The following is a 21,179-nucleotide window of genomic DNA, read 5'->3' as shown; positions in this document are numbered from 1 at the left end:
TAAAGGATGAAAGAAAATCTTCACCCAATGTAATTCTCTCATATCATACCACAATACTAATTTATAACCATGCAGTTCAAAGCTTTTAATTTTGAAATGCTGTTGACTAATTTTTTCCACACAGCCATCTAGAACAGCAACATCTTAACTCTGCCAGAAGTAGCGAGTTTTAGCACTTCAGATATTTCACAGAGCAGCCAAGCAGGGAAACCTTGAAGCGGTGCCAGATACCATTAATATCCCTGTCCCTCTGTGCCAGCAACTCGTCACCTATGTGATGAAAACAATATATTCCCTTCATTCAAGCTGTAGCAGAGCTCAAATTTGGAAATTTGTCATAGTAAGAAGACAGTATACAGATCACTGATAAAAGTATTTGCCTGTACTGCTTCCTTTTCCTATAACTGCTTTATTCACCTGGGTATAATCAAAACAGTAGGGTTTTTAAATTACAGAATATGTCATTGTCTAAAGCATATATACAATTTAAGTAAGAAATTTCTTAGCCATCCGTATGAAGCTATGCATTTAGCTCACATAGCCTCTGACATTGCACAGTGAATACTCAGAGCTTTCATGAGTGTCTGGGACCCAAGACAGATGCAGCAGCTACAAATAACATTACCAATAAAGTCTACTGTATGTGTCTTAATCTAAAGAGATAAAGACTTCCTCAACACTAAATTTAGGTTAAAAGTGTTTTGAATTTTTTTCCCAGAGTGAGTCTAGTGTGATGCCTGTAGCCTCAAACTGCAGAGGGAGAATTAAGAAGGAATTTGAAAGTGGTTCCTAAAAAAATTGTACTTCCTATGAACTCCATCATTTCCAGATCTGATCTCAACATAAAGCTGAACATCACGAAAACATATAAATTGCATCTTTGGAGATGAAGGCTATAATCAAGCTAACTTAATAAGCAATATGAACTACTTTTCCTTCTCCATAAATTACTACTACTAGGATAAGAAAGGCTGTTCTTCATCAGCTCCTCTCTGATCAGCCCATTATGAAGAGAAAAAGAAAGTTTTGCTTCATATGTTCTGGGATCTAACTGAAGTTTTAAAGACTCCTCCAAAAAAACTGGACCTACGTTTTCGTGATGCAAATGTATTTGTTTAGGGAAGCAGAGGGCAACTGCATTCCCATGTGTCCCTCTAGAGATCCATATCCTTATTTGGTCATTTTCTACACTGCGGAAATACTTCTGTGCTAGCATTTCCACCTTTAAGTCTTCCAAATGTTTCTGATAACTGAACGCTTGGCCAACTATTTCCTTCCATAAATACAAAATTATATGCTTAAAACAATCTTATCCTTTGTAATACAGGAGAGCTCAGCCAAGCTGATGTTTCCTCCTCACTGCACGATGCAATCAACATTCTCAAAGATTTAGTTACGTGTTTTTCAGCCATCAGAAAACTGCAGCAGTTCCATCTAGCATTATAGCCATAGGACAGTAAATATGACACTATTTACGTGGGCCAGCTACATCCTTAAATGAAGCCCTAAGTTTCCAGATATTTTTTTAAACATTCACTTGGAAGTCCAATAAAAACCCCCAACTTTATTACGCAGACAGATTTATCACAAGAATTGTTGTATTTTCTCATCCTTATCCCTAGCATACCCTAAGGATGCAGGTGGGGAAAAAAAGAACAAACACACCACTACAACAAAACAAAACCAAAAACAACCAACCAAACAAAAAAGCCCAAGCAAACCACCACAACCAAAGCAACAAACAAAAAAACCCAACACAACATCAGAACAAAAGAAGAAAAAACAACACACCACCAAAAAACCCACCACAAAACTAATATTCCCTTCATCTTTCTTGTTTCCTCTCAAATTTTATTTCAGAATATCCTCCTTTTTTGCTTCAGCTTCCACATTGTGTCCCTCCATTTTAACCAAGCTATATATACGTGTATATATACGTGTGAGAGTGTAGTTTATGAAGATGGGCTCTGGATTGCTCACGTCATTTTCTGCAGATGTTTATTTGCTCCTTTTTTTTAGAAAGGTGCAAGGTATCTGGATCTGAATCACATGTTATTTTTTTTATGACGTAAATTAAGTTCTTTTAATTTATAGCTTAAGTGGATACAACGGAAAACTGAAATACTGCTAACAGACAGACAGTAACGCTCATATTTTAGGAACTGCAACAACTACAGTTAAACATACCTTGAATAGTTGGAGGACATATAATCAATGCCTGTTGGAAAACATCACTGCAACCAAACTGCGCGGTTCCTGCCTGCAGCGGTATCCCTTGGTGCAAAACGGAATGGGCCGATGCAGTTAATGCCTATGGGAACAGATTCGACACAGGCAACATAACTGTGAATCTCTCTCTCTCGCACACTTGTCTCACCAACTTGTATAATAAACAACTAAAATAACTTACAAAAATTAAAATGTCAAATACATTTCACAGGCAGCAATCCCGTTTGGCCACGGGAGGGCACTGCAATACAGCGCTGCTTTGCAAGGGCAACCCCAGTTCCTCACTTTACTTGGAAAATATCCCAAATTCTAAATGGTTTGTTAGTTAAGAAAACACTAGGAAAAAATGAGAGTAAAAGATTTTTGTCACTCACCAGATGTACTTTCGTCAATTACGAAATTAATTAGAGAAACTGCATTAACTGATTTTTTTTAAAAAAAAAAAAAAAAAAAGAAGGAAATAAAAGTTTTTACCTGACTTCTTACTGGACCAATTTTGGTAAAGCTCGCAGTCAGATTAGCTGCACTGCCTGAGGCAACTGGTCTCATAAGTGATGTTTTATTGCGATTACTTAAGTCATACAAATTTGATCTGCATTTGCAAACATCCATGATATGAAAACAGGACTTCACTCTATTGAAACCAGAAAATAAGCTGTTTTATTTAGAATTTCATGTTGTTAAATGTATAAAACAATTCCCCAGAACAAGAGAAAAAAAATACTTCAAACTCCATAGTTCCCTGTTTCACAGAATGGCATCATACACAGAAGTAGAAAAAAGAAATACTGCTATTACTATACTCACGTGAAACCTTTGTAAAACATTTTTTAAAAATCAAGAAAAACATTGCTGTTTCCTGCTCCTTGTATCTAACACCATTTTCTAACAACTGTGTACAAGCAGGAAGGATAGTAAACTTAAATGGACGGAAAGCTCTTTCTTTCAGCAAAATGCTTGCACTTTAGGAAATCCACAGTGAAATACACAATTCCAGAAGCACAAGAAATCTTTTGATATATTCCATATTAATCAATGCATAAAAGAAGGTATCCGAGATGTTTGTCTCAAGAGGAAATGCCTACCCTAGCTCTCAATGATTGACAGGGACTAAGGCTCTTCATACTTCCAAAAATCAAGCCTGAGTTTAAGTGTTGGAATTTTATCAACCAGGCATATAAATGATAACTTAGAAACCCTATGGCTCTAAATATTACTTTCCAGAAAAAATTATAGTTATTCAAACAGTTTCCTTGACCAAGCAGATGTGCCTAATATTGCAAGCACTTGAAAGAATTCTCTAAGACGCTAAAAAAATGACTTCCCTCTCTGATAATGGATGAAACAACACTATTATATATATGAATTGCTACAACAGAGATTTAAAAAAATATATTTTGTGTGTGTTACATACTGGTTGCTATGAGGAAAATCAAGGAGGTGCTTCATGGTGACAAAAGAATGGTTCAGGGTCTCAGCTGGAGTGATTCTTAAATCAGCGTCGATCAGCAACATTTTCTTCAACAGACTGACAAATTCCCTCCTATCTGCCTTCTCTGCCAACAGGTCACTTCCTTCCAAATCCATCACCATGTTCACCTGGCATTGAACAAAACAGTCAGTTAGAAGGCACGTATATTGGCTTAATTCTTTCTGTTACTGTTTTCTGCTGTGAAATACTAATATTCAATGATTTTTATCACGTGGGGCATGGTGAATTTGCTAGCTTATCCCAATAGGGTTGGCTTGGAATTGGTGACTTTTTTCTACTCCCCTTGCACTCTCCCCAGCTAAAAACCCTGAAGGCTTTATTCCAGTCTGGCACTTGGAATTTAAAAAGTAAGATTTGGGAAAAAGATCTTTATATGGTCTAACTTAAACTACAGAGGTAGTCTTGAAAAAAAGAATTTTGAAGATGTATTAATATCAATCTTGCAAAAACATATTGTTCTCTTTTCAGGATACGGAACAAAATGAAAAATTTTCTTTTGTTATTGATTAGAGAGTTAAAAAGCTAAGGAAAAGTGTGGAAAAGTTTCTTTAAAAAAGGAAAAAATATTATATTGAGTTATATTGTTAAGATAGTAGAATTATACTGGAGATTCTATAGTTAAGATAGCAGGATCCACATGCATTCTTTTTTTACCCTGAACAGCGGGTAAGGTAGAAGAGAAAGAATACATTACACATAAAATTAAAGGGCTCTCCTCACCACATGGACAAGTACCACTGTTTAACACAAGCAATGACAAAGGAAGATTTTATAAAAAGCCCAAAGGGCTGACATAGCTAGACATTTTCCTCAGAGCAACATATACAGAGAATTTATTGTATATCAATCATATCCATTATAATATTCTAAATAATATTTCGAGCTAGTAAAACGTTTTAAAATCACACATTCCTTTTGCAAAGGAAGAATGCTTTAATACTTACATGCACTATATCATCCAAACTGTTGAAAATATACTTTCTGGCTTCTTTAGATTTCATACCTGTCTCTGCCTCATGCTCTTCCAATGTCTCAAAAAAGAAAAGGAAAGTCAAGTTTAGAAGCTAACAGTAAGGGACACTTACAGCTACAAAGTAACTTTATATATTTATTGGCCTAATAAACCTGGTTTTTTTTTAATAATTAATATTTCAACTGTATAGTTGTATGCTGCTTTGCTGATTACTTTCTTTTTCTAAAATGAAATGCGAACTACAGAATTTCATGTCTGAGTGATCACAGTACTGGAGTACAATAGATGGTTTGTAAATCACACAGGAAGAGTCCAAAGCCCAGCAAAACATTGTTTACTGAAATTCTTTCATGTGCTTGTATTTTTATATATCACAGGTTTTCTATTACTTGTATTTTACACATTTCCTCAAACTTGGACTTTTAACTCCAAACAGCAGCAACATCACACCACTGTAAAAACCAAAACTCAAGTAGGTTCTGCTCAATTTCTCTTTGAGTTCTCTTCTGTTATTTTTATACTTTTACCCCTGTACACACACAACAGCAGATGTAAGTATTTTAAATACTGAAGTATGAAACAAACAATTAAATCCCAGAGAATGAATGCCATCACCTATCAGCGATTTATGAGCTGGAGTACCACTTTCTGTTACAATTTTCCTCCTTCAACACAGACAGCACCAGGAGGCAGGTTTTAAGAGTCCATGTTGCAGGAGGCAAGGCAGAACTGCAGGGAAAATTTTTATCACACAGATTACAGAAAACTTTCCAAAATTTCCGAAATTCACTTTGACAAAAACTGTGCATAATGACCAATGGTCCATACCAAAACTCCTTTCTTCTTCCAAAACAGCACCCAGTCTGCTGCAAGAGATTTAACCTCTGAAAGTAACAGCTTCTGAAAATGGGGAGTGCTGTTTGCATCAAGAACTTGTTTAGGTTCTCTGATATGGAAAAGACAGATTTAAGTTGTCACCTACTGATCAACTGCCCCCCCAAAAAACCCAGAAAACTAGAATAATCAGGACAGTGTAATTGGAGAATCCTTACATAAGGTGATTGAGCAGCGTTACAGTGGGGCAGTAGTGGCCCCGGCCGTTTGGCTCAACACACGCCGGGGATTTATCAAGTTACTGCGGAGAGTTACGCAACTTGTGCTTTGAGCTCCTCAGCTGTTTGTTACTGCTGAAGTTTTATGTCAACTGTAACTGTTTCCTGACTCCTCCAGTCTTCCGCAAATTCAGTGAAGCAGCGCCATGAAGTAGTACAATTCAAAAAAATAAATATTTGCACAGGAAGCTAAAGCTCTGCTTATGGTCGTTGTGCAATAACATTGCTTAGAGAGAAGAAAGGTGTGCAGACCATAAGACTACTTTTTTTTTTTCCATTTAACCTGTTTTTATTGTATTGAAGCTTTCAGTTAACAAAGACTCTTTTAGCAGGAGATCTGAAGGAAATAGCTGTAGACAGTCATATTGTGTCTTAATCCTCTTTCTCCTAGAAAGTTCTGGTCCTGAAACTAGTTTTGAACAAATTTTGACAGAGCACTTTGGGCCTCAGAGACAAATTCTTTAAAGAGAAGTGAAAAGCAGCAACCGAGTAAGAGGAAAGAAACCTCATCATTTAGTACCTCTGGAGATACAAGGCTTAATTTGAATCCGACGCTGCCTCTCCACCTGGCAGCGGTGCGCTGGCCACCCGGCCACCACACAGCCTGGCACTTGCACCACATCTGCCTCTGGGCCAGTCGGTGTGGAGGGAACGTGGGCATGGGCAGAGCACTGGTTTTGGGAAACGGGAAAAACGGAAGTGATCCAGAGCGAGGGCTGATAAAAAACACAGGAGATGTGGAAGGGAGCTAACAATATCCTAGTGAATCACGGCCTCTCTGGCTTTGCTGCTCACAAAATAATATACTGTTTCCTACTATATTATACTGTTTACCTTTAATCTCCAACTAGAATATGGTGCATCCGTTTCTCTACAGAAAAATCTTGCAGTTTTCGTTCCCATGCTTAACAACTGCTCTCCTGGTAAACCTTGAGTCTGCGAAATGTAACGAATCTGAGGAAAGGAAGAAAAAAAAAAAGGAAATAATTTACCTCTGATTTTCAAAATCCCATCCACGTGGTTAAAAACTTTCCATTTCATTTAAAAAAAAAAAAAGGCAAAATGAAGCACCCTCAGAGCACTGTAGTTCGATAACGACATCTTGCACAGGGGAGAAACCTAACACTGAGCGCTTGATACCACTCTGCCCGCCTCTCAGAGAAAGCCATACATAAATAAACCTCTGAAGTGACCTACATAAGCAAGCTTTTAAAGTTTGGTCACAGAAATGAGGAGCTGGAGAGAGTGGCTGTCATTACCTCCTCAACTCATTCAAATCCTAAATGTAATATTTCCATTCTAAACAGGAAAATTAGTAAGAGTGCTTTGCTGTGTACAGAAGTTTGATGATTTTTTTTTTTTGCATACTCTCATTATACAACGCTATAAAAATCCTTGCCGTTTGCCGTGTCCAGTGTATCAGCCTTTTACATCTGACACATCTGTATTTCAAGCTTTGGAAAGAGTGTACAATCTGTAGGCATCCAGCAAAAGATACTGTCCTTGTCTCAGAAAATTGGCTATTGAATGCGATGGGAATGGACTAGCTTTATGCTTGAAAAGGTCAGATGCTCTTTTCCACTGAAACTATTACCATGCATTTATTGTAGAAGATAATTTAACTCTGCATTTTTCATTACCTTTCTTATAGTCGATGATACAAAGTATTACCTAAACTAGTTAAGATTCAAGGCTTCAACAGAAATCTGTTGAAACAACACTTTCTGATGTGCTTTTAATTACTGTGCATGCAATGTTAATTCACTGTACAAGGGGGAGGAGCTATTCCTGAAGCAATACTACTTCAAAAATTAAAAAACCACCTTCAAGAAAGATGAATTGGAAGAATAATTGCCAATAATTGAAAACTGAGCTTGCTGCAGGTCGGGATGGAGGGAGCACAGATTCCAGCAGCCAGTGCTGAAGGTCTGATGGGAGTGAGTGCTGAAGGGTGTTGGGCAGGATCCCAGGCCACACAGAGGGGGTGCTGATGGGGGCCAGCCTCTGAAAAAGGTGGAGCAGCCGAGCAATAAGAAAGAATGGGGAAAAAAAAGGAAAGAAAGGAAAAAAATTAAAAGGAGAGAGCGGTGAAATACACCAAACCAGAAACTGGAAGATAAGATGAATTTAATGAAAGACAGAGGACTTGAGAGCTAAGAGCACCCGAGAAGAGAAAAACTGATGGGCAGGTGAGAGGAAAGATAGACAGAAGGCTCTGGGTGAAACGTAAGTGATGGATCGAAGTGGGAAGGAACTAAATGCAATGCTGCCAACTTTTAGTATTTGGTATCTTCCATAATTCACTACATCAGGGAGTAAAGAGAATCTCAGTCTGACCAGAACTGTTTCTAGATAATTTAGTTTTTCTAAGCATATTCTAAAGTCTTACAAATTGGGAGGGAGAGAGGAAGACAATGCATTTATTCAAAAATTTAGCAGTTAAGCACCTGTGCTTGTTTTAATGAGTGTTAAAGCTCAGAAGACACGGCTATTTTCCACTGAGAAGTACAGCTGTTACTGGATATAATCACAAATGAATATAACAACTAAGAGGTTCCTTTCAAGGGCTAGCGTGTTGGCTGTCACATGCCAGGGGGACAGGGGGAAATGCAGCACAAAAGCCTTGCCTGTTCAATTACTTGGTGACACATACAATGTGGCAGGAGGAAAGGAATTTCCTTGGGGCTCATCTCCTACAACTGCTGTACTCATTTACACTGAGGAAAACCCTGAATTAAATATCTCTGAAGCAAGTTTTGCAGACCCGCTTGAGCGCAATGACAAGGCTGACTAAAGCAAGGTTAATTCCTGCTGGTGTAGAGGAGGTTCCAGCTCCTCTTCCGCCATGACTTCTCTAACACGCAGATCAGACAAGTTGCTAGACGAGTTACTAACTGATGCTTCCAGCAAACTTGAATGATATGTCTGTCTTTAAATGTCTTTTCAACTCAGTATTCACTTGTAAAGCAAGTAGAAAATCTTATGGGCATCAAGATTAACCCCTAATCCATATAGTCCTTTGCATGAAGCACTGCATCTTGGAAGGTAGCTGTCATTGGTGACAATGCTGTTTACTTGCACTGTCCAGCAGTATCCAGAGGTTGAGCCATGTAAGCCCTGGGCCTAAAACGGCAAGAAACAAGTGACAGGAACATGCTGTCATAAGGACCTGACTTCTAAAACTGAGAAAAAGATGAGCCAACAAGCACTACGAAGGTACTAAACTGCCTTCATCTGCCTGGGTTTCATACACAACATGATGGCTGTGGTACAGCAGGGGAAGGAAGGTCCTCTTTTCAAATGAGACTCTGTATTATTCTGAAAAAACATACTCATAATCATAAGATTGAGCTTTACACTGTTACTGCTCTCTGTACAAAAGTCAGAGGCTCATATTGTAAGCCTGTTGGCACACGTTAGCAGTCTGGGCTGCTGCCATCATGACAAATCACAAGTTAATTTGAGGAAAGAATTGGGACACAGGCAGCGTTCTCCACCATTCAAATCCCTACTGCATTGTCAGTGACTGAAGATGTGGTCCAAAGCCACGTTCCACATCCAGAAGCAGCATCTGCCTATATGTGAGATCATGATCAGAAGATCACGAAGTGGGCTTACAGGTCCTTCCTCACCCACCGCTGCAACCCTTTTAACAGCTACTTACCAGCACTATAGGGTCAAAAGTGAAGGTAATTCTAAAAATTACATATTTTAGCACTTTTTTTTTTTTAAGTCCAGATCTTCTCCTGCAGTTTCTTTCAAAATAAGAAGTAAATAAATTTATCAAGTTCTTGGAAATAATTCACCAAGTTCTTGGAAATTTTTCAGACTATTTCATATTCTTTCCAAGAACAAATGCCTTCACTTTTTCCTTAAAGAACATAATGAATTATGTGGTTGTTAGTTGTTTCCTCTTTTGTTCTCCGTTCTAACAGCAACACCCTGCACAAAGGTCTTCTAAATGCATCATGGCCTCAACCCGTGTTTCACTCATAGCTTACTTCCTACCCATGAAACATCAAATTTTGTGTAGATGAAGGAAACTGAAACATGAAACGTTACCAAAATCATCACAAAAATCAGTATGTTCCCCTGACAGTGGTTTTAATGAAAGGATTTTTGGAAAAGTAGGTCTGATCTGTAACCACAGGGAGCCAAAAACCCACTGCATGAAGATCAGGATTTGAATATCTAAACATTTGGGAGAACTGTCCCTAAACTGAACGTTGAATCAAAGATGTAGACGTCAGTAAAAAGCCAGTGCTGTTACATTTGGGATTTTCAGGAGATTTCTTCACTTCTGAAGTTCAAAACCAGGCAGGGATAGTCAGAATGTTGATTACATTCCTTCCAAATTTCTACATTATGCTAGAAAATTAGAGACCTCTCTCTTAAGTGTTCTAAATAGACAATGTACTACATCTTTCATTAGAAACAATTTTTTTTTAAGTCAGCTCAATAATGCCAATGGCGTCAGTAGCTGAAAACTCCAACAAACGAAAGGCATAGCTTCAAGCTTTACCATTGCATATACACAGCATTACTGCAACAGTTGATTCTTGTTCCTTGTGAAGTATAGGTTCTCAAATCTTTGCGCTAAGCTGGATTTCCAGAAAGCATCAGGAAGTATTCAGAAGGCAACTAATCCTGACATCTGAACAGACATTCCAGAGTCAACCCCATTCATGGCAAGTAAAAGAGAGATTACAACGCCATGATAGTGGCCACTAACTTTGGCTTCCATCAGAAAAAACAGCTTCAATATTAACACTTATTTTGCAAGATAGGAAAAAGAAAAAAAAAAGAAAAAATAAAAGAAAAATTGAACTTTAATTCAGAAAAGTTGTGCAATATACAGTTTCATCTAGAAACAGGATTTATGTTTCTAGGACAATCAATAAGACTAAATTAAAAGCACTGAACAGACTTGAAGAAATACTACTTAATAAAGGATGGTATTAACATTTGAAATCCTGGATTATCTGAAATTCTTAAGTTGCAGAAAGCGTACGTATGCTTGTGAAATTTATTCTACTACCTGGTCATATTCCAGTGCTCCTGGGTACAGCGGCCATCCAAGAAACAGCTCTGCAATCACACACCCTAAGGACCACATGTCTATGGCTTCACAAAACGGCAATCCCAGTATGATCTCCGGTGCTCTGCAAATTAAACATGGTTACTGAATTTTTTCCTTAGGGAAAAAAGGTAATTCAACAATCCAACATGACAAAAAAAAATCCAAAAAGCTGTTAATTGAAAACACAGGCTAATTATTTCAATAAAATCATAACACAGGAAATCACATTTTTCTTTATCTAGATAATCCATGGTAAAATTTTGCAGCTCCTAGATTTTTTTTTTTCCTACAAGCATCAGTTTGGTATGTACATTAAAACAACTGATATGCCCGAAAAACAGAATGTTACTGATTCAACATTTTTGCCTTTCCTCCAGTATGTCCCAAATGATTCGTCCACTCAGTGTCATATGTCTGTAACTACATTCTAAACACAATACAGTCATTTACTTCAAAAACAAACAAATAAAAAGTTTTATCTGAAAATACACTTGCATACTTCCCAACTGGACAGTACATTTAAAGCTATTTAAAATACCAATTTAATTACATAACTGCAAATCCCTTAATGCACTCAAATCAGTTCAATGTGATCAATTTTTAAATCACTTAAATGAAACCATTGCACTTGCTAAAGCGACTAGGTCTTATTTTTCACCTAAACCAAATGTGAATTATTTAACCAACAGCATTTGAATTTATTTCTGTACTTAAGAACCAGAAAAATTGGTGTTGACACAGCTGCTAAAGGGGCTTTCAACATTTCTGTTCACGTGGAACAAAACTCAAATATTTCACATATAGCCATTTTAACTGCATTTGTTCTTTTTAAACCTTCCCTCCCAGTTCATTCAACCTATTAACAAAAAGAGAATGACTTAAAATATATATGTATGCTAATATATAAAGAGGCCTGGAGACATAGAATTTATAAAGTTTCATACTATAAAGTGATTTACTTTTAAAACAGACAATCTGCTGATAGCTTAACATGCCACAGAACAGTAGGAAGGTGTTTAATACTAACAGGGTAATTCCCATTGCAACTGGGCAGCACAGTAGCATTTAACTGACCAGGTAACAAGCTGGTGAGATAAAAATCACAATTTCTCATCTGTGTAAAAGCTTAAAAATCTAACACTTCAGCACATGCTGGTGTATCATACTGATGTTCCACAAACAAAAACTCTGACCGTAGTAAATCCCTACATATCTCATATCTTCTCCTCTGACATTTACTTTTATCAAAATATTCTTTAATTTACCAAAATGTACTGGATTGGGAACAAATTCCTATTTTCATACTACATTGAGACAGAGAAGCTGTTTTTACAGTACACAGTAGACCAAGAGCTGAAGCATCTCCATCCCTTTTCATAAGGAGTAGTTGGCAGAAGCTGTACATAGACAGAGTCCAAGCTCCAAGGATGGATGTGCACTGTCGGGGACAGACTCCCAACGCTCTGCCCCATCCCTGACCAGTGAAACCACCCAGGCCACTTCCAGGGAGAAAACCCGAGGCTTACCACAGATAAGCAAGCCTACAGGACAGAACACACTGTGAAATATTTATGCACTTTCCGTCCATGCCAGTGCTTCAGTTCTTCCCATCCTTGTCACAAACCATTTCAGATGCGATCCTATGAAGGATAAATCTTGTCACACTGGTAGTGAAACTGGAGAGGCTCAGTTTTCCACCGCCTTCAAAGATCTGATTACAATAAACTTCTAGGGATCAAACATAACATATTTCTGCAATGCGAGATCACGCCACTGCAGTAAGTACCAGCTAGTTTCGTTATTTGAGAAATAGATTTGACACATCTAGATGCCGCAAGACTAGAAACAGCCGTACGAAACGTCTGCCTTCAGCCGCTGGCTGGGTGCCAGCCTGTGTACGGTTGCTACAGATCTCTGTTAAAATACACTTCCTTTTGTTGTATTACGTTACAGCCCTGAATAGTTAATGAATATACATGCAGCCTATGGATATAGGGGCTTTAACAAATGCTTCTGCTAAAATAAGCTCTTTAAAACCTCTTACATTTACTCAACGGTTAATATGTGCACCGTATAAAAATAGCCACAGTCGGTCAGTCTGTCGCTCGTTTCTTTTGAGGGATAGGATTGCAAATAAAAGACCACTAAGGGTAGGTAGGATGACCAAAAAAAAAAAAAGAAAAAAGACCCACTGGATTCCACAATACAGTAATCTGTTAGTTTTTCATGGGTACCAAGCAGTTCTGCAATACCAATAAAAGCACTGACAAGTCTAAGGAAAAGTGACATATTTAAGGAGAGGCAAGACTGGTGTGCTCCTCACTTCCCAACACCTGACCTACCATCCAGAAAGGAAGAGGAAATAAATGTGCTCCCAAACAGGGCTACCTGCACCTCATTACAGCAGAGCGAACAAAAATCGTGCTCGTGCTGGCCTGAAGTGAGAAAGTTGAAGAGCTGCTGCTCCACAGAAACATCAAATTCACCATTTTTCAGGTTCAACACCTCCTACCATGGCCTCATGCTGGTCCTTAAAATGGAGCAACACTCCCGCAGCAGACAAAGCTACAAAAGAACAAGTACTTGGTTTGATTATGTTTTGATTAGTTTTAACCAGCTCAAATATTTTTGATAAAGAAAAACAAGTTTGTTAGTGGTATGCTCAAAAGCACCTTTTTTCCCCTCTCTTTCCTCCTTCTAAACTTCCAGTTAAAATCTATTTGGAGAATTGGGGAGGAAAGGGTTAAAAAGGAGGGAGTCATTCTTCCTTTTTTTTTTTTTTTTTTTAAGATGATCCACAGCTCTTTTTTCATGAAAGAAATACAGCTTAAAAGGAAGGTATTCCCTTTCCTAACTACAACCATAGACATTAAATTAAGTAGTAGGAACTCCAGATGTCACGACACAGTCACTTTCTCAAAAGAGATGTAACTTAGTACTTCTCTCTCTCAAAACACCACACACTTACTACTGCTTGGTATCTGCTTCAGACAAGATGCTCAGTACACCAGAAACTACTGTCATCTCCGACTTACTAAATACCATCTGTTTTCCCATACCAAGACATCAACAAGGAGAACACTAGAATTTTCTAAACTTCTTAAGGATAATAAATCTTACTTACATACACTTAAATGAAATTAAAAGCAAGATTTTTACAAAGAGCGCATCTCTTTCCTTCCTATCAACGTTAATTCAACATTAATTAAAAACCTCAACAGAAAATTTCATTTAGAATTTGAAATGTAATATTACAAAACTGGATTTACTTTATTAAGCAACAATTCCTAGATTAACAAATCTGAAATCCTCCTTTCTCGCTTGATACAGCACAGCTCAATGAAATATCTTGAAGCAGATTTTTCAATTGGAAATAGCTAAAAAGATGAAAGATGCAAATGAGTATTTGCTTCAGCTGCTTGTTTGGATAGTCACATTTCTATTTATTATATCACAGGCCATGAATATAAATATTATTCTATAGGTTTTTCTGAGCTTACGAGGAAAGAAACCACACAATTTATGCTCTTAACTTGCTTGAAGATCAGAACATTTCATAAAATAATTTAGCTTCAGCATGTTAGCCAGTTTAGAATGAAGCAATAAAATAAGCACATTCGAAAAAAAGTGAAATAATTCCTCGAGGGAGGGTTAAAAAAAACAAACAAGCAAGCAAAAACTACACAAAAATCAAAACCTTAGCACAGTAGCAGAAAAATTCTTCCAACCTTTATAATGGAGGAACAAAGAATTAGCCATATTAAAAAAAATAAGTCATCACAACAACTGTAAGAACTCAAGCCAGTTCAAATGATCACTACCTAGAAGTCTTCAGTCAGAAATCCATTTTTATAACAAAAGCTAAATAAAAAAGCTAAAAACCAACAGTTAACGTACATAATAACTGAAGAACAGCATAAAACAATAAAAACAGCAGCTTCCTGAAACTGCTAACTTTATGAAAAATTCTGTTGAATGCACAAATAATTTCTCAAATGCGTTCCCACTGAAGGTCCCATAACAATCATATGTACCCCCTCACATATCAAGGAAACGAGATTAAAGATTGAGCAATTTTTATTTCTATTTCTCTTTCAGCAGTATGAAAGGGCCCATGTATCTACTGTCTACCACATGCCATTGTTTTATTTATTGACCATCAGGTTGCCACTCTCCAGATGAGAGAAGAGTATATAAATAGCCTTCCTCCCCTCATGTCTCCCACTCCTTTCAACACATCCACGTGATTTCTCTTCAAGATCAAAACCTTTAGCCACCACCTAAACTTCCACGCCATACCAACTTTAGCCATACCAACTTCCACGCCAGCAGCTGAAGGTAATAGTGCCATATGAGGAACATGGAGCTACTTCCTCTCCCCAGCTGCTATCGTCTACTCCAAAGATGCTACACATCAGAAATGCTAGTATACCCTTGGCAGCATTACCTCTTCATTACAGATTTGGCGGCAAAATTCCTTCCAAACAGGCATATAAGCCTTACCAGGTCATTTTGACTTTGCAATTTAAAACACCCCGAGTAAGAATTCTAACACTGTCTCTCCATAATTTTTTGCTTCTGTATATTCATATAGTTGAAGGTAAACACAGATAGCGTTTCTAATATGAGCATGCAACACAGAATTTATACTCTTCTCATATAAGCCAAACATTACTACCCTTAACTACCACTATTCATTGCGACAGTGCTTAATACTTCACCTGCTCAGGATACAGCACACTGCCATCATCATAACAAATACTTATGCAAAGAAGCCATCAAAAGGGCAGGATGCTTATCTTTTTTTTATTACTGAGTTGTTAAAAGCCAACCTATGGATCAACTCATGTAAACAAATACAATTTGCAAGAGTTACAGTCAAAATGGATTACAAACCAGAGAATAACACTTCCCCCCTGCCCCAAACTACCATTACTAGCATAACATAAGCATATACTTCACAAAAGAAATAACTAGATATGGGTTGTGAGATGTGTAGCTCTTCTTCTGAAGGAGTTCTACGAGAAAGATCAGATGCAGTGAAGAAGTTAATGAGAAATGGTAATGGACATTCTAATGAGTATTCTCATGTACAATTAGTTTTCTTCAACTACCAGTCTTCATTATGAATTTGGAGGAGTGCAAACCTTTCTAAAAGATCTGCAAGAACATAGGAAAGACTAGGCTAGAGGGATCCAACTCAAGGTGGCAATACTCAGAAAAAAAAACACAGGCAAGTATGCTTCAATGATCTGAAGGATGCAATGGGAATGAACTATGACATGACAAAATCTGTGGATGATGAAGGATATAAAGAACAGTTGGTTCTCTATTGCATTTGGTGCATTTCAGAGGGAATTTCAAACATGCAATTAGATCAACACAATGACAGGCAGTAGAGAATACATGGTGTATAGTAAACCATAGTGAAAATTAATGTACATTATTCATTCATTAATTACCTGTAAGAATTAATAGGTAATAAATTAACCAACGTTCCAACAACAAAAAAATCTATACAACTTCACAGTTTACTTGAGAAGAATATTTTACAATTGGGAACAAAAATAATCAGGATATCAGTATTTATTTTTAAATGACAAAGACATACTGAAAATTATTATGCCTTATATAAAACTGGTGATATTCCCTCACCTTGAATAGAGTGTGTTCACTTTTGAATTCTGTGTTCAGTTTTGGTCACCCCCATCTGAAAAAGGATACATCAAATAGAAAAGACGCAGAGAAGGACAATATAAATTAAAGACTTGAAGAGACTTAGGTTCAAGAAGAAATCCCGGTTAGAACTGTAAAGCTTCAAGAAAGAACGAACGATCAGCAACATTACAAAATTATATATAAAACAACAGAAGACAAGCAGCCAGGTGTTTCTAATACCCTGCCTCACTATAGAAGACCAAGGAATCCCCCATCCCCTTTGAGATTAAAGACCGATGCAAATATAACGATATTATTTTTTAAAACCAGAATGCAATTAGCCTTTCAATCAGGGGCCGCTGTTGAGTTAAAGAATATTAAAAATATTTAAGAATTGATCAACAGAAATATCCACAACAGTTCTAGACTAAACAGTAAGGTTCATACGGTCATACAATAAAAACAGCCATCAGCTGTGCGGAGTTGGAAGAAACCTGCATCAGTAGACACTGAAGTGTAACCTTCTCCAGCAATAAAATACCAAAATATATAGACCACAGATCTGATAACACACGTATCTCATTTCCTACATATTAAAATCACTATTGTTGCACAAAGATAAGAGCTACCCAAGCAAATCCCTTGATCCAAACTAAAAAATCTCTACAATCTTCTTTATGGTCAGAATAATTGTTATTCATAACGCTATTTCATTACAATAAAAATTATGTCAATAAAATTTATAGAAGTATTGAAAAGTCATGTTACAGATATGTTCACTTGAGTGACTTTTTTTTTTTTAAGAACACTTTCATAATTGAATTATCTCTTGCTTTTAAGCCCACTGAGATGTTAGAATACCGATTGGTAGTGTCATGTGTTAACGTACATTTGGTCTTTGAAATGCAAGTATGGTATGCTATGCCAGACAACGAGCTTGCCTTCCTATCCTTTGAAAGGATTGTTGCTGTAAATCTATAAAGTAAAACTGCGTTATACATTTACATTCACAATCTTCTTGTACAGTTTTCTAGTGTTCTTCTAACTCTGCCATGATTGGGCATTAGGAAGTACATAACTAGCAAATTCTGATTTTATTTTTTTTTAAACTCTAAGAAGGTAAGAGGATTTAAACTGAAAGCAAAAATGTAAGTGCTCGGAAACAGACTGGAAACGCTAGTTAAGCTGGATAGCAGCATCTGTGTCTTTGAGGTGGCAGGAAAGAATCAAAAATATCACTTTGCAATTTAGGGCAATGTCACTGTATATCACAAAACACAGGGAGAACAAATACGTTCAAGAAGATATAAGAAGTTATCCCCTCATTCATAATTTCATTCCTGCTTTGAAGGAGTTTGGTGCACTACCGGACCCTCACGTGGCAAGTGATAGTGAAGACAGGAGGAAATGAGTCACCATGTCTCCTGTAAACCTCTAAGGCCGTGGTACTGCTGTGGTGGTGTCCACAGCGCTGTGCAAAAGGAATTTTCATTTCCTGGTAAAAAAGACTTCATTTTAGCGTAATAAAACTTTTTCATAGAACTATGCGATGCTCAAGGGCTGAAGAAGACATACTTAACATCACAGCCTTCCTATATAACGTACAAGACCGACACGCAGCTGCCAGTTTAACTTTGAACCCTGACCTGACCTTGAGAAGGAGACAGGATTTAAAAACCTTGTACAGAGAACAGCCCGAATACGTAACTACTTACAAAAAGAAGCAACCACTGCAAAAAGAGTTAATTTGAATATAGGGCTCACAAATGAAGGGGGAGAAAAAAAGACAACAGGAAATCAAATCAGACAAATAACAAAAACATCTTTGGTAATTTCATCAAGTAAAACAAAAATTACAAGCAAACTATCCTAGTACTCTTCCCTGACACTGAAGAAGAGTTTTGTTTTGAAAGAGCCATCACAAATTTTAACCCAATACACTTTCTCTTACCTCTTATGGGATGTACTAAAGATAAGTTATTTCTTTCTGATTTTTTCAGCTGAGAATAACAAAATAAGAAGTGATTTCAACAGATTCTTTTCCACTTATTCACTATCTCTAGTGAAATGAGACATTGATTTTATTAAAACCAGAAGATGTTTACGCTTCTGCCTTTTCATGATTTTGTTTCTTCTCAGAAAGACTGCAACTTACCAAGTAATTTATTTGTGTACTTGACATGCTAAGTAGTTTTTGAATTACATGAAAATTAAGCAAAGTAGATACTGATGTATCAATATAATGATGAAAATCATGTACAAAGAAACTCTTCAGATGCTTTATTGATAAATAAAGTCTGCAATTTAATACATTTTATTTACACTTTGGATAGCAGTGTCAGTATTCAAAGAATCAAATGAGGTTACTTATCGATAACTGAATTTTGACGATATGCTTTGCATACTCGCGCTTGTATGCTTCACTTGTACCTGTGAAACCACCTTGCAGTGCTTTACCTTTGAAAAGAGTTGAGGGTTGCAAGAGCTGGTTGCCTCTGTCCTCACCTGCAGCGGGGACCGTACTCTGCCTTTACACTGCGCTCTGCTCCTACAAACAACGCCAAGGTGCTGAATAAGGCGCACAGTTCGGGTGGCACACTGAAGTCACCCATGACAAGTAACTCTCTTCTCAAACAGGTGAGTTTCCTCATCTGCCTTCCTATGGAGTAAGAAGTTGTGTGTGCAGCCTCTCAAATCCATTGTGGGTAACCACAAACTGGCCTCCACCCGAGGAGAGGATCAAACACTAGCAAAAAGTCAAGTACTGATGCCACAGTTCCACTTAGGAGACTCCTGTCCTGTTCACTAAATAAATGGAACACCAGAATCTGTTTCACTTCAGATATTCCCCTATATAAAGTAGTCGCTTAATAGCTATGTCAGCAGCTAAATGGGAAAAAAAAAAGCCAAACAACAGAAACATTACAAGAAAGTCATGACAGAAAACCTACAGAGCAGCAACTGGGGCAGGTGGGTTAACATCCATGAAATTAAATCTGCTTTCTCAAGGTTACACTAGTAGAGACTTGCTGGTGAATAAAATTATTTTTAAACACTTCTAGGTTTGAAATCTACTTCTAAATTCATACACAACAGATAGATGTCTGGTGCAATGTTCTATTGGGATCTGTTGCTTTCATACAACAATGCATAAACCCGATGTACAGTACACATTGAAGTTCAACAACTTTAAGTTTTATTTGTATACTGCTGTAGTAATTTATGATGCACTGGAAAGAGAACTGGCTGGCTGACCTGGTGAGTTTTTCCCATACAGACTTCTACGATTAGACTCCTGGTATAAATATGACACCACCAGAATAAGTCACATCCTTATCCATGGTTTAGTGATCCCACTAAAATAATCATGGGGAAATACTGAAGAACCTAAGCTTTGGGGCACTATGGAAAATCATCTGTCAATGTTCAGACACAACTAAGAAATTACATTAGAAAATTTAAAAGGTTACTTGTTTTCCTTCCCAACGAATTAAACCCTTGGACTGCTAGTGAGGACAATTAAACAAGTCTATTTTGGTAGGATAGACTCTAAGAATTCAGCCTTCCAGTATGTCACATCACCTGCTTGCCACTGCACTACAATCTGCTCAGAGAATCCATACGCAACAGTCCCTCCACATGTTTCACCCCAGCCTTGAACTCCACCAGTACCAGCCTGATGGTTTTCCCTTTATGTTCTCCTTAGATACTCTTTCCTCTTTTTTCTTCCCCTCTATTTTTCCTTCCCTGGTATCCTGCTTTAATTTATTTGTCCTTTCCTGTTGAAAGGAGAGCCTGTTTATTCTTAGAAGGGTTTCAGATCCCAAAATAAACTGCTTAACTATGTATCTATTACATCTAGATTGATGTCACATCAGACCCTGACAACATGCTGCAACAGGAATGTAACTACAGCAAAGAACCCCAGCGTTTCTGCAAGCTCTGCTCTGTAAAGATTTTTAAATTAACATAACAGATAAAAACGTAACACACTGCCCAAACATTAAAACACAGGGTTGGGGTTTTTTCCCCATTTATTCTTCTCACTACATAAATGTTGGTAACCTTTTTAAAGCAGTTCTTTCCTGGTGTCTAATACTAAAAAACAGACTTCCTACCACCACACTAAAGAGAAGTAAATCAGGGTAAACGGAATACACTGTGAATTCTTTTTAATCGAGCAGAATGTTATAATTTTTCTGTCAGAGCAAATAAAAGCTAAAAAGAGGTAGCGTAGTTTAAAGGAAAAAAAAAGATAATAACAGGATCTAGATAATAATTGGACTATAATGGATGCCTTTCATCCAAGTAAGCCCTCTGAGTCCAGTCCAGGACGCTAATAATTGCGAGCAGCTCATTATTTATGGCTAAAAACTTCATTCTGTTCCCAGTATAGACAGACACCCACGTTAGGAAAAGACACACTTGTTGACAATGTCAACAGAGGCAGCAAGGATCAAATAGACGGGAACTTTCCCCTCACTTACAGCAGCGCTACTGCTCATGTAGGGCTGTAGGACACTGACCACTCAGTGCCTGGAGCTGTTGTTGTATATAATTTTTTTTCTCAAAGAGGAAAAGGAAGGGTAAGCTATCTTCACTGCCCGCTCTTCTCAACTTGCAGAGAAAGTATCA

General features: G+C 37.4%; 1 protein-coding gene across 2 annotated transcripts in view; it reads right to left on the bottom strand.

Annotated features, from left to right (window-relative positions):
- HIPK3 (homeodomain interacting protein kinase 3) overlaps positions 1 to 21,179 on the bottom strand; it is a 72,578-nt gene that overhangs the window by 11,260 nt on the left and 40,139 nt on the right. For both annotated transcript variants that reach the window (XM_086613312.1, XM_086613313.1), the window contains exons 3-8: positions 10,845 to 10,968; positions 6,641 to 6,760; positions 4,666 to 4,752; positions 3,644 to 3,828; positions 2,704 to 2,863; positions 2,188 to 2,311 (exon numbers count right to left, since the gene is read on the bottom strand). In XM_086613312.1, the coding sequence (XP_086469438.1) occupies positions 2,188 to 2,311; positions 2,704 to 2,863; positions 3,644 to 3,828; positions 4,666 to 4,752; positions 6,641 to 6,760; positions 10,845 to 10,968 (800 nt within the window). The remainder of the gene's footprint in view (positions 1 to 2,187; positions 2,312 to 2,703; positions 2,864 to 3,643; positions 3,829 to 4,665; positions 4,753 to 6,640; positions 6,761 to 10,844; positions 10,969 to 21,179) is intronic.

Source organism: Tauraco erythrolophus, chromosome 6, assembly GCF_009769465.1.
Source record: "Tauraco erythrolophus isolate bTauEry1 chromosome 6, bTauEry1.pri, whole genome shotgun sequence".
NCBI classification, from domain to species: domain Eukaryota; kingdom Metazoa; phylum Chordata; class Aves; order Musophagiformes; family Musophagidae; genus Tauraco; species Tauraco erythrolophus.
Note: the sequence above shows the minus strand (reverse complement) of the source record. Positions and strands in the feature narration are given on the sequence as shown.